We start from the raw sequence: 14,697 nt of genomic DNA, 5'->3' as shown, positions 1-14,697 counted from the left end.
AAAAGGCCTTACTGATAAGGAACTAATACAGCACAATGTAAAACATCAGCTTCAAACTACTAATAGGTTTTATATTAGTAAGCTGCATATGTTATGTGTTGTAGTTTTACATAAGGTAACAGGAAAAAAAAAAAAAAAAAAAGAAAGAAAAAGAAAAAAGCATAAAAATTGTGTGTCCTTATGTGTTATATAAAAAAATGTCATGGTGTGCAATGAATGTCTTCTACCCTTACACCAATCTGGCCTCCTTCCTCTGTTAGATAAAACTTCACATCTTCCAGGGCGATCAGGGCACACTGCCTATAAGAAAAAGGGAGGACAGGTAAGTGAGCGAGTTCCAGCATCGTACTTCCCAAAATTATCACAAATCATCACACCCATATATTCCGTTCAGTTCACAGCCGTGCGGGGGAATTTCCATCAAGGATTCCTTCACTGTGAAATGCGAACTGAGCAGCACAATTCTTGCCCATAAAGTGGAAATTCTGACAGACCCCTCTGTAAGCCAAAGGGGTTATGCTGGGCGTCAATGGAACAGGGTCAATGTCATATATTCCCTTATGAATGGTCAGAGGAATACATTATTAATTAGCACATCTACACAGGATGATTAAAGTCACCCTTCGACAAACTTTTCAGAGTTCACATATCTGGTGCCCTTTCTTTTAAAGGGTTACGATCATCATAAATGGTTAAAATTGAAAATGTGGGAACAAAGAAACATGGATTTTTGTGAGTACTCACCGTAAAATCCTTTTCTCCGAGACGCTCATTGGGGGACACATATACTGTGGGTGTATGCTTCTGCCGCCAGGAGGCTGACACTAAGTGAAAAAAAAAGAGGTTAGCTCCTCCTCCACAGTATACACCCTCGCCCCTATTGCGGGCGGAAACCAGTTTGGTGCCAAAGCAGTAGGAGGACAACAAATCAGCCTTAATACAGGTACAACATGTCCAAAGTAAAAATACCACCCTTATATCAAATAAGTAAACACATTCATTTAAACAAGAGCCAACTGGCTAATAGGGTGGGTGCTGTGTCCCCCAATGAGCGTCTCGGAGAAAAGGATTTTACGGTGAGTACTCACAAAAATCCATGTTTCTCCTTCATCTCATTGGGGGACACAGATACTGTGGGACGTCCTAAAGCAGTCCCTGGGTGGGAAGTTGACTCACCGATCCAAGCTACATGCACCTCCTGTTTAAAGTTGCGCCACCGTTGCTTGGAGAATCCTTCTACCCAGGCTTGCATCCGCCGAGGCCTGAGCATGGATATTATGTTTGGCAAATGCGTGCAGGCTGGACCAGGTTGCTGCCTGCAAACCTGTTCCGTCGAAGCCTGATGCCGAAGCACCCAAGAGGCGCCCACCGCCCGGGTAGAGTGCGCTCTGATCCCTTCTGGAAACGGCGTGCCTCTAATGCAGTAGGACTCCTGAATAGTCAAACGAATCCATCTGGCTATGGTTGTCTTTGAGGCAGCGAGTCCCTTCCTGCGCTCTTCAGGGAGCACGAACAGTGTGTCCATCTCAGAAAAGGGTGCCGTCCGCGACACGTACCTCCGGAGGGCTCTTACCAGGTCTAACGTGTGAAGAGCCTTCTTCCACATGGTGCACCGGTGCTGGACAAAATGAAGGCAAAACAACATCTTCATTGATGTGAAAAAAGAGGACACGACCTTCGACAGAAAAGGAGGGGCTGGTCTGAGGACCAACTTATACCTATGGAAAGTGAGGAACGGAGCTCCGCAGGATAGAGCCGCCAGCTCTGAAACCCGCCTGATGGAAGTGATGGCCACTAAGGGAACAACCTTCTAGGAAAGGTACCTCAAAGCGATATCCTGAAGCGGTTCCAAAGGAGCTTCCTCCAGAACACTTAGGACTATGTTAAGAACCCAGGCGTCCATCGGCGCCATATAGGGAGGTATCAAGTGAGACACTCCCCGGATGAAAAGTTTTCACCTGCAAATTGGTAGCAACCCTGCACTGGAACAGGACAGATAAGGCCGACATTTGTCTCCTGCTGAAACCTGGGGCAAAGCCCGAGTCTAATGCTCTACCGACTGAGCTATCCGGGCTCTTTGAGCCCGACTGGAGAAAAACCAAGATGCTTGAGATCGAGAATCCTAGCCGAGAAACACCGCGGCCTCGACATCAAGCAAAGAACACCTTCCAGGTGTGGTGGTATATTCATGCTGAAGCAGGCCTCCGGGCGCTAATCGTTGTAGCGACCACCTTGCTCCCGAACCCTGCCTGGGTTAGAATCCAAGATTCAACGGCCCTGCCGTCAAACACAGGGTCCCTGAGTTCGCGTGGCAGATTAGCCCTTGAGACGGTAGATCTGGGCGCTCTAGCAGGCGCCCAGGAACATCGGCGAGCAGCTGCCTTAGATCTGCGTACCACGCTCGACGGGGGCCAGCAGAATCGCCGGCCCCCCTTCCGTCTTGATCCCTTTGCTGACTCTCGGGACTAGTGGCAGTGGGGGAAATAGATATAGGAGGCGAACCTAGTTCCATGGCAGAACCAATGCGTCCACCCGAATGCCTGAGGGTCCCTGGCCCGAGCGACATATGTGGGCACCGTGGCATTCACTCTGAAAGCAATCAGGTCCACATCCGGAGCTCCCCCACAGTTGACAAATCTGTTGAAGAACATCGGGATGTAGAGACCACTCTCTGGATGCAAGACCCTGGCGGCTGACGAAGTCTGCCGCCCAATTTTTCCACGCCCGGGAGAGGACAGCCGAAATCACCGAGTGGTTTGCTTCGGCCCACTGAAGAACGTGTTCCACCTCGCGCATGGTTGTTCTGCTGCGGGTGCCCCCCTGACAAATTATGTAAACCACCGCCGTGGCAATGTCCGATGAAATCCGGACGGGGCGGCCTGCTAGAAAGTGACGAAACTTCTGCAGAGCCAGCTGAATTGCTCCTATCCCCAATAAGTTGATCGGGAGGCGTGCCTCCTGTGGCGACCACCGTTTCTGGGTGGCGAAAACCTCTCCCCAACCGAGGAGACTGACGTCTATTGTCATTATCAGCCCATGACATGGGGGGAAAGGCTTCCCCTAGGCCAGAGAGGAACTGGTTATCCACCATCCGAGCGACTGCCGGACCTGAGGACAGTTTGCACCGCCGATCGAGCGTGAAAGGATTCTTGTCCCAGGCTGACACAAGACGTGCTGCAGGGGGTAAAGGATGGAACTGGACGAAAGGTATCGCTTCGATTGCTGCCACCATCTTCCCTAGGATCCTTATCGCGGATCGGATGGTGTGAGGGACTGGTTGGCGTAGTGTCCGGACTCCCTGCCGGAGACTAGCGCCCTTTCCTGAGGGAGAATTATCAACCTTCAGCAAGTGTCGAAGATCATTCCTAGGAAGGAGATCCTCTGAGCTGGCACAAGGGATGATTTCTTTGCATTGACCAACCATCTAAGCGGCAAGAGTATCTAGCGTGATGTTGACACCTTCTTCACATGCCCGTATTAACGGGCCCTTGCCCAAGAGGTCGTCCAGATAAGGCAAGACGACTATGCCTCAAGAATGCAGTGTGGCCCTGACAATTGCCATAACTTTTGTGAACACTCTGGGAATATGCAGAAATGCGTCCTGACTGTCAATTGAGGCCAAGTATTCTCACTGCTCCATGACCGCTATGACTGAACGGAGACTCCATCCGGAAATGTCTGATCCTGATGAATTTGTTCAGAAGCTTTAGGTCCAAAAACAGGCATGACAGACCCGTCCTTTTTGGGAACCGCAAAAGGGTTGGAATAAAACCCCTGAGCTTTTCTGTGTTCCGGAACTGGAACAATGACTCCGTTGTGCAAGAGCGACTTGATGCCTCCCAATAGAGCCCTTAACTGGGTATCCACCCTGGGAAGCCGGGAAAGAAAAAACAATCATGGAGGGTATCTGACAAATTCTATTTTGTAACCTGAGGACACGAATTCTTTTACCCATGCGTCGTGAGCGACGTTGGCCCAGACGTGGTGAAAACAGAGTAGGCGGCCGCCCACTTTGCTGTGTCGTCTGGTAAAGACCTCGAGTCATTTGGCCGATGATCCCTAGGATCTGGGTCCCCTCGATCTGGCCTGTTGAGCAAGCATTCTGGGTTGGCTCTATATGACCTGCCGCTCCCTATCCTGATTGGGGCGGCCTGAGGTGGCGGAATTGGGCCCTGTAGTCCACCCGGAGTCTTTTAACGCATGACCCCGGACCGGTCTCCTATTTGGGTCCCGGACCTGGCTACATAGCGGCCGCCACCTGACCAATGCCGTTACGCCCGGCCTAGAATGGCCGGTGGCACTTCGAAAGGCTCGAAAACGTGCCTGAACCGGGTGACGAAAAAACGATTTAACCTTCTGTTGAGGGAGAAACCCACTCTTTCCTCCTGTGGAGTCGGAGATAAGTTGATCCAAAAATAGACGGTCGCACTGATAAGGCAGGGACGTCAAGGACTTCTTGGTAGTAGAATCAGCCTGCCATGTCCTCAACCATAGGGCTTTTCAGATAGAGACTGCATTAGCGGCAGCAAATGCTGAACAATTGGCCGCATCCAAAGACGCATTCAATACATAATCTCCGGCTATCGTCATCTGACATGTGACCTCCGAGATCTCTGCAGGTAGACCCTGCTCCTGTGCGACCCTGTTTAATGTTTCTGACTATGATATCATAGCCTTGGCCACCCAAGTTGCTGCAAACGAGGGAGCGAGTGCAGACCCTGACGCCTCATATACTGAACGAGCTAGGCTCTCAATAAGGCAGTCCGTGGGATCTTTAATCGAGGAAACCCTAGGGACAGATAACAGGGTCTTAGTGGCCAGGCGTGAAACCGGAGGATCCACTATCGGGGATTTCATCCATTGTTTACGGAGGTCCGGAGCAAACGGATAACGCGCTTCAAGTGCCCTTTAACCCGAAAAAAATGCCGTGTTGGACGTTCTCTGTGCCGCTGCACTATGTCCTCAAACTCAGGGTGAGAGGAAAAAATTCTGTGCGGCCGCTTCACTCGTTTACATGCCACTTTATGCCCCGTAGCCGCTGCGGTCTCATCCTCAAACCCAGGGTCTGGATTGATGGCTTCTATGAGGCTGTCCACTGTTTCACGTGACTCTGGAGTGTCCAGGTCAATGGGCTCGTCTGAGTCGCAATCTGAGATCTGGTCGCTATCAACCACTGGTGACGGGGAGCGAGAGGCAGATCTTACGGATGCCGAAGGCACCGGATGGACTGGGCGACACCGCGTGGATTTGTTTCCCCCGGGTCTGCCTGGAGTGAGGGCGGCCCCTGGAGGCCAGAGGCTCCTGTGAGGTGGAGGTTCCCTCTAAAGGCGGCGAGACACTGTCCCTGCCCCTATTTGGGGCTTGAAGGGATTCTATTGCTCTCGCAAGCGACGCCATGTACTGTGACAGTGATCGGGCCCACTCCGGAGGATTTGACACATTGGTCGCGGTCGCAGGGGAGGGCTCCTGGGCGCGTTCAGAACTACAGGCTTCATATAACTTAATAGTCTGCGCTTGCGTGAACACAAACCCACAGGAAACGCATGCGGTATCAAGGAATGTGTGCTTTTTTTCCCCCTTCCCCAGACATACTGCAGAAAAATGATAATTACTTATCGGTAATTTGATTTTCCAGAGCCATGACAGTACCGCACATGAGAGAAGGTACCCACCCCCAGGAAACCTGTAGCAGAGACATAAGAAGGGGGGCGGCACCTCTCCCCTCAGTTTGTTTCAGAGTATGCAAGGTAACCGCCTTATTAGTTTACATACATGTTATATGACAGCGCTACTAATATTCCCCTTTTCCTTTAAATCCATGTCTATATACATATATCTACACATCCAGATATAATTAAAAACCTCTGGTGCACCACACAACCATCACCAAGATAGGGGGGGAACAATGCGGTGCTGTCATGGCTCTGGAAAATCAAATTACCGGTAAGTAATTATCATTTTTTCCCTTCCCCATGACAGCACCGCACATGAGAGGAAAGATAGAATAGACTCCTAGGGTGGGACAACAGCAGACAACACTTTTCTCCCAAAGGCCAGATTTGAGGGCCCTAGGTCTAGTCTATAGTGTCGGAAGAAAGTGGATGGTGATGACCATACTGCTGCCTTACAGATCTGCTCAACTGAAGCATTTGCCCTTTCAGCCCAGGACGTGGCTATGGCTCTTGTAGAGTGAGCTGTTACACCCAATGGGGGAGTCTGGTTTGAAGAAGAGTAAGCTAGTGCAATACCCATACGAAGCCATCGTGCAATCATTGACTTTGAAGCTTTTTTACCCCTGTTTGTCCCCTGAAAGGAGACAAAAAGGGCTGAAGACTGTCGCCATGGTTTTGAGGCTTCTATATATTGAAGCAGGCAACGTCTGACATCTAAACAATGGAAGGTTTCCTCTCCCTGGGATTTGGGTTTCGAACAAAACGAGGGCAAAACTATCTCCTGCTCCCTGTGGAATTTGGAATTTACCTTTGGTAGGAAGGCTGGATAAGTTTTTATGATCACTCTATCATCCAAAAAGGTGGTATATGGTGGATATACAGATATCGCCTGCAGCTCGCAAACACGACGAGCTGAGGTTAGGGCCACCAGGAGTACTGTTTTTAGTGTCAACGCCTTTATTGGGATGGAAGCAATCGGTTCGAATGGAGATGCTGTCAGTGCCCTTAATACTAAATTTAGATCCCAGGGAGCTACCTTAGGTGTTAATTTTGTGGGCCTGGATATGAAGGAGGCCTGAATTGATCTATAGATCCATGGGTGATATGCCAGTTTTTGATCAAACAATGCACCCAGGGCCGATACCTGCACTTTTAAGGTGCTTGTGGATAGTCCTTTTTCCAGCCCTTTCTGGAGGAACTCTAGGATCTCCTTTATTGGTATTTTCTGGGCTGTTCTAGTCAATTGTCGGCCCGTGAACTGTAAGAATTTTTCCCAAATTTTTTGGTATTTTTGTGAAGTTACCTCCTTCCTGCTAGCGAGCAGGGTGGTTACTAACGGGACTGAGAACCCTTTTGCTAGAAGGAGTCCCCTCTCAAGTTCCACGCAGTGAGGTGCAGCCCGTGAACTCTGGGGTGTTCCACTGGGCCCTGGTATAGCGGATTCGGGGTATCTGGGAGGATCCATGGGTCCGAGATAGACATGCGTCTGAGCCATGTGAACCATGCCCTTTTCGGCCAGAAGGGCGCAATCAGGATTATTCGAGCTTTTTCCTGCCGGATCTTTTTTTTTAAGACTACTGGAATCAATACCAACGGGGGGAACGCATATGCCAGGTGAAATTTCCACCGGTGTAGTAGCGAATCCACCCCCTCTGGCCGCTCTCTTGGATTTAGGGAGTAGAACCTGTCCACTTTCCGATTTTCCCTGGTGGCAAACAAGTCTACTTCTGGTGTGTCCCAGGCAGCACAGATTTCCCCAAATATTTTTTTGACTTAGGGACCATTCTCCCTGGTGTAGTACATGACGGCTTAAATAATCGGCCAGATAATTGTCTGCCCCCTTTAAATGTGTATCCGATAAGGATAGAATATTGTTTTCTGCCCAAGCGAATAATTCCCTGGCCTCTGCCATAAGGGTTGCCGACCTTGTACCCCCTTGTCTGTTTATGTATGCTATGACCGTGCTGTTGTCGGATAATATGGTGACATGTTTCCCTTGTACTTTTCGCTTTACCAGGGGAAGGGCTCGCCTTACGGCTGCCAGTTCTTTTAGATTTGAGGATGCCTCCCTCATTCCGGGTTCCCACTGGCCCTGTAGGGTTTGTTTCCCTATGTGTGCCCCCCAACCACTCGGACTTGCATCCGTGGTCAATACCACAGAGTTTTGAGTCGTCCAGGGCACTGCTCTGTTTAGATTTTCGGTGCTCCGCCACCATTTTAGGGACTCCTGCACTTGAGGGGAGAGGATAATCTCCCGATCTAGATTGGAAGGACTCGTCTCCTGCTCGGACAGGATCTGCCATTGTAGTTCTCTCGTATGGCTTTGTGCCCACCGGACCGCTGGAATTGTCGCTGTTAACGTGCCCAGGAGCGACATGGCCTCTCTTACTGGTATGGCTCGACCAGACTGTATCCGTTGTATTTTTTTGTGGATAGCTCCAATTTTCCTTCCTGGAAGGCTGCACTGTTGTTTTAATGAGTCCAACTGAATTCCCAGTTAATTTGGATTTTTTCAGATTGATCATCCAGCCTAACCTGGTTAATATCTCCAGGACCCTTGTAACCGCATTTTCGCAGTTTTCCCTGCTGTTTGCTATAACCAGGAAATCGTCCAGATAAGGTACTAACAGGATATTTTGCCTTCTTATAAAGGACGCTACTTCCCCAATGATTTTCGTAAATATACGCGGGGCTACTGATACCCCGAAGGGTAGGCACCGGTACTGTAGATGAGTGGGGATTTGAGCAATCTCTACTACCAGTCTCAGATATTGTTGGTGTTCTTCCCATATTGGGACATGGTAATAGGCATCGGTAAGATCTATTACTGCCATGTAGCAACCTGGGTCGAGTAGTTTTACTGCTGACCCCAAGGTCTCCATTTTGAATTTTTCTGTTCTGATGTATTGGTTCAGGGCTTTGAGATTGAATATTGTTCTTAGTGACCCATCTGGTTTTGGCGTGAGGAACAGAGTACTGTAAAACCCTTTCCCTTTCTGATGAGATGGTACTTTTATAAGTACCTCTTTTTGAATGAGGAGCTGGATCTCCTTTTCTAATGTAGCCTGATTCTTCTTGGCTACCCGGGTCACTTTTAGTCTCTGAGGAGGAAGGGTTAGAAAACTGAGTCGTAGGCACTCGGCCAACAGGTTGGTTACCCACTTTGAGGTGGGCAATGCTACCCACTGATGGACAAAGAATCGAAGCCTTCCCCCAACCGCCCTGGCGTCATTGCTTGGTATCGGGTCTCGGGGTGGTTCTACTAAAGAGGAAACCTCTCTCTTTCCTTCCCCTCCAGGGCCTACCCCGCATGGATCTATCGTCTGGCCGCCCTCGGCTCCCTCTATTCCCTGTTCCACGAAAGGACGAGTGAGCCTCAGTCCACCGACGCCTAGGGAAGGGGGTTGGAAACCGGTTTTTTCTTATCTGATGCTTTTTCCAAAATTTCGTCCAGTGCTTTTCCAAATAAGTATTGGCCCTCACAGGGGACGGCACAGAGTTTAACCTTTGACTGGAAATCTGCAGACCAGTTTTTTAACCAAAGTGCTCTGCGGCCTGAATTAGAAAGGGCGCATGCACGGGCAGCACCTCGGACGGAATCTACTGCGGCGTCAGCCAGGAATCCTGCTGCTTTCTGTAGGAAAGGTATTGCCTCCAGCAGTGTCTCCCTTGGGCATTTATTCTTAATTTGGTCACTTAATTTGTCTAACCACCTGACCATAGCACGTGCCGTACAAGTGGCAGCCACCCCTGGTTTAAACGACCAAGCTGATGCTTCCCAAGCAGCTTTTAGAAAAGCATCTGCTTTCTTGTCAAGGGGGTCTTTTAGGGCGCCCATATCTTCAAATGGCAATGCTATCCCTTTGGATGTACTAGCAATAGCGGCATCTAGTCTGGGCGCCTTTTCCCATTTATCACATACCTCCTCATCAAACGGGTATTTTCGTTTGAGCGCCTGCGGTATGGACATTTTTTTGTTGGGTTTTTTCCACTCTCTCTTGATTAAATTTAGCAGGTTATCATGGAAGGGAAAAACTCTTCGCTTTTTCCCCTCAAGATTGCTAAACATAGCATCTTGAATTGATTTAGACTCTTTTGGTGTCTCAAGTCCCATTGTGGACCTTACAAGTTTTAGCAATTTCACAATGTCCTCAGATAGAAAATATGGACGCCCCTTTTCCTCGTCCGAGGAGTCTAGGTCTGAATCCGAGGCCCCTATCTCCCCTTGCTCTTCCTCAGACTCAATATCAGTAGTTATCTCTGTGGGAGGCAGTGGGGGCGGGGGTGAGGCAGGCGTTATATCGGTGCTATGTGTGGCCTGCTCTTTTATTTCCTCTTTCACCGTCGACTTTACTTGATCCCGGATCATAGCTTTAATGCTTTAGAGCAGGGTTGGTGACTCTTCGGCCACTGTCTTTTTAATGCACGAGCGACAGAGTCGCTTGTCATACGTTTTAGATAGGGCATTTTTACATAACGCACATTCTTTGTTCTTTTGTTTGGATGTGGCCTTTCCCTACAGAAAACATACACAGGGCCTTTGTTAATATATTGTGCTGCCTTACAAAGGCACTCACCCGGCCCTCTGGGTACCCCGGCAGCTGGTAGCTTTTCCTCCTGGACTTGCTCTCCAACTTCAGGATCCATTTCGTTCTGCTGCTGGCTATACGTGGAGCCTGTGTGCAGCCTCTCTGGGACAAGCGGCGTCTGCCGCGACTCCCTTCTTATGGAGGAGCGGTGCGCGCTTCTGGGACTACTCCCGCCCGGAAGTGCCCAGTACACCGCTCCCCCGGCGTGCGACGTCACTTCCGGTGCAACTCCGGAGGCCGTCGCCACTCAATCGGCGCCAGCATCATGGTGGCCACGCCTCCCCCGGCCCTGCCTCCCACTGGAGCGGCTGCCGGGGAGTCACAGGAGGAGGACGCCATTTGCAGCGCCCACAAGCTGGGCTGACAGGCGCGCGCGACCGCACCCCCTGCCGCTCTCTCCCCCCCGGACCTCGGCCTCCCGACCGGATCATCAGAGGGGGATCCCTCCAAGGTACCACTCTGCCCCAGGCACCTGCCCGCAAGAAACAGGAAACCAAACTGAGGGGAGAGGTGCCGCCCCCCTTCTTATGTCTCTGCTACAGGTTTCCTGTTTCCTGGGGGCGGGTACCTTCTCTCATGTGCGGTGCTGTCATGGGGAAGGGAAAAAAAGGCCAATTTTCTCTCTCTCTTTAAGGCATAAGGGGGAATGAGGAGAAGGAGGATAACTTGCCCTAGTGTGGCTCCGGGACGGGGTCGCACTTACCCGGCCCCTGCTGTCTCCCCGCGCTCCTGATCCTGCTGTTCCTTCCTCTCTGGGTAGGCTGCAATGCTCTCCTGATCGCGGCCTACCCTGTTCTTAAGCCGGGGCCTCGATTTAATCCAGCGCTTGTCCCGAACCTGGGGGCAGCGCTGGATCTGACGTCACGCAGGGGGGCGGGCCGGATCTGACGTCACGTCGGGGGGCGGGCCCTCGCCCTCCCCCCTCGGCCTAGGCCGAAGCCGCGGGCTAAATTTAACACTGCCCGCCCGCCCGAGCAGGGGCGCGCTTGTGTACCGGAGCTGGATCACAACCCCGTGCTCTCGACCATGCGCTCCCTCGGTACCCCTCTGAAGCGCCCCCTTCCCCAGCTGGGGGATTTCCCTGCGCCCACTGGCTACAGGTATGGAATGGAGGAAGGAGAAAGGGAGGCAGGAGGGAGGAAGCGGCGAGGGGAGAGGAAGGAGGGAGCTGCTGCTGATCACCGCCTTTGGTTACTCTGCAGCTCCAGCCCTGAGTTGCTGGGGCATACGAAATGTATTAAAGTGTTCGTCGCTCTTTCCTAAGCCTGGAGCCTCTCGCTGCCCAGGGAACCCTCCCAGCCCAACCATACCTCCTTGAGGCCATGAGGTAATCCATTTTCGGACGGTGCAGGCACCCTAGCTCCGTCCGCCTTGCCGGGGCGAGGAGAGGGACCGTCCGCCGCCATGCAGCACCGCCGTCATGCGTTGGTGGAGCAGTGGGCGCGCACAGACTTGTCTTGTGCCTCTGTGCAAGCCCATGGTTTCACTACCTAGGGGTGGACAGGGCTAAGTCTGGCATAATGTCCCACATCGCGGGAGAGGAAACGTGGAGGGACACTCGCACGTGGTTGCCCGTTGTTGGTTTCGGGAAAATCGGATCCTTTCAATAGGATGCTTTGCCCCTGTCTTATCTTCTCAGAAAATAAAAAAGAAAAATAGATGTCTGGGGAAAAGTCCCAGAGATGTCCCTCGGTGCGGGAAAGGATACGCGGAGACGATACTCGCGCGTGCTCGCCCGTTGATGTTTTGGGGAGATCGGACCCTTTCAATAGGGTCCGTCGCCCCTGTCTCCTCTTCATAGCGAGAAAATTAAAAAAAATAAAAATATTCTGGAGAGACCCAGACTGTGTGTGCCTCCATCAGACACTAAGCAAAAACTGGTTTCCGCCCGCAATAGGGGCGAGGGTGTATACTGTGGAGGAGGAGCTAACCTCTTTTTTTTTTCACTTAGTGTCAGCCTCCTAGCGGCAGAAGCATACACCCACAGTATCTGTGTCCCCCATGAGACAAAGGAGAAAAGCATTTAAATTATTAAAATTTTCGCACACACAATGATTACTTTAATCAATAGATCTTGGAATAATAATAATAAGTTCCACAATGGGATGTGTTTAAATAAAATGTTCCTGTGCTGAGATAATCTTATAAATGTGCCCCTGCTGTACTGTGTAATGGTTGTGTCTGACCATACTGGAACATGGTCTGATCATACCACAGCTCCTAGGCAGGGGGAAGAATGCAAAAGAGTATACAGACATTACAGCACGGGATCACAACTAATTCTTTCTGTGAGGTAAAACATGTCTCTACCTGTTTTTAATCAATGTTTTACCTCATAGAAAACATCATTTGTCATCCCCTGTTATAATATCTATTTTTTGTGTCCTCCCTGCCCTGTCTGTATACTCTCTTGTGCTCTCCCCTGCCAAGGCAGATGTGGTATATGTAGAGCATGTTCCTGTACAGTCAGACACGGCCATTACACAGTACAGGCACATTTATAGGATTATCTCGGCACAGGAACATTTTCTAACACATCCAATTGGGGAAATTATTATTATTTTGAGATCTATTAAATAAAATGTACTTTGTAGGAAAACCCCTATAATTGTCAAATTCCTAGCTGCCACGCCAGTCGCTAATCATGGATTTGAGCAGGAGATGCAACATCTGGGAGGAAGATCCAGTTCCTGAAATATCCATATGCTTCTTGGTAATATGGTAACTGGACCTCCCTGACTCTGCACCTATGGATGCTGACTGCAGCTGAACTTGAAAGACAGCAAGAAATTGTCAGCAGTGAAGACCGTTATCTCCATGCTGGGGAAAACAAAAAAAAAAAAAAAAAAGTATTACCACGTTGGTAAGTTCCTTCCAAGTAACGGCAAAACATTCAACATCAAACCTATTGAAGAGAGATTTTCCCTACAGATGGCCGCTGTATATAGGATCATCAAATGTGGTAAACACATAAGACATCAGTATCTAATAGTAAGTGATATTTCAGAATATATGTATTTTACTCACTTATATAGCACCATGTCATTGCATCACATCATGGCGCTATATGAGTGTGTCTTTGGAGTGTGGGAGGAAACCGGATAACCCGGAGGAAACCCACGCAAACATGGGGAGAACATACAAACTCCTTGCAGCTGTTGTCCTTTTTGGGAACTCAACTCAGGACCCTGATAATATGGGAATGTTAGGGCATCCTCTGCAACTAATGGAAACTGAAGCTACACATGATAACTTACTTGCGAATTCTCATGGCCTCTGCATTGTCGTGACGAAAAAACTCATAAGACTTGTAGGACCTCACCACTTCACGACGATATGCTCCTAGATTAAATACTAGGAAAAGAAAAAACCATGTCAAAACTCAAAAGGGATTATTAAACAATGGTGGAAAACGGAGATGTCAAAAGGATAACAAGGAGATATTGAAAAGCCATAAAATGAGAATATGAAAAATATTATGGCTGGAATGAAACTATTAGGAAAATAAAAAACAGATAGAAGTGTATTCTAACCCTCCCTTTCCTGTCACTAGGGGAACAAATTAAGAAAAAAAACACTCAAAAGGCTTTCTTCAGACTTTGAAGGAATCAGTCAACACTTCGCAGGTCATCTTGAATATCTCATACAACCCTAGAAAATAATGACCCCCATACACATTGGATAGTTTGGAGGGACAGCTGTCAGCCAAACTACCCCCATAAACATACCTTTGGCCAAACGTCCCAATGTTCTCTGTTAGAGACTCTCCTGGCTGACAGCTGTCCCTACAAACTACCCGCATACATATACGGTTGGCCAAACGTCCCAATGTTCTCTGTTAGAGACTCTCCTGGCTGACAGCTGTCTCTCCAGACTACCACCATACACAGACACGTTCGGCTAAACATCCCAATGTTCTTTAGAAGAGACTCTTCTGGCTGACAGTTGTCCCTACAAACTACCCGCATACATATACGGTTGGCCGAGCGTCCCTATGTTCTCTGTCAGAGACACTCCTGGTGTACAGCTGTCTCTCCAGACTACCACCATACACAGACAAGTTCGGCTAAACGTCCCAATGTTCTCTGTTAGAGACTCTCCTGGCTGACAGCTGTCCCTACAAACTACCCGCATACATATACGGTTGGCCGAGCGTCCCTATGTTCTCTGTCAGAGACACTCCTGGCTGACAGCTGTCTCTCCAGACTACCACCTTACACAGACACGTTCGGCTAAACGTCCCAATGTTCTCTGTTAGAGACTCTCCTGGCTGACAGCTGTCCCTACAAACTACCCGCATACATATACGGTTGGCCGAGCGTCCCTGTGTTCTCTGTCAGAGACACTCCTGGTGGACAGCTGTCTCTCCAGACTACCACCATACACAGACACGTTCGGCTAAGCGTCCCAATGTTCTCTGTTAGAGACTCTCCTGG

At 49.7% G+C, this 14,697-nt stretch overlaps 1 protein-coding gene across 3 annotated transcripts in view; it reads right to left on the bottom strand.

The window, feature by feature from the left end:
* Positions 1-14,697, bottom strand: part of PFKFB2 (6-phosphofructo-2-kinase/fructose-2,6-biphosphatase 2) — a 59,628-nt gene that overhangs the window by 37,719 nt on the left and 7,212 nt on the right. For all 3 annotated transcript variants that reach the window (XM_073587269.1, XM_073587271.1, XM_073587270.1), the window contains exons 4-5: positions 13,519-13,615; positions 234-300 (exon numbers count right to left, since the gene is read on the bottom strand). In XM_073587269.1, the coding sequence (XP_073443370.1) occupies positions 234-300; positions 13,519-13,615 (164 nt within the window). The remainder of the gene's footprint in view (positions 1-233; positions 301-13,518; positions 13,616-14,697) is intronic.

Source organism: Dendrobates tinctorius, unplaced genomic scaffold (assembly GCF_039654945.1).
Source record: "Dendrobates tinctorius isolate UK_male_01 unplaced genomic scaffold, ASM3965494v1 ptg000098l, whole genome shotgun sequence".
Classification (NCBI taxonomy): Eukaryota; Metazoa; Chordata; class Amphibia; order Anura; family Dendrobatidae; genus Dendrobates; species Dendrobates tinctorius.
This window is presented reverse-complemented; position numbering and strand designations above follow the sequence as displayed.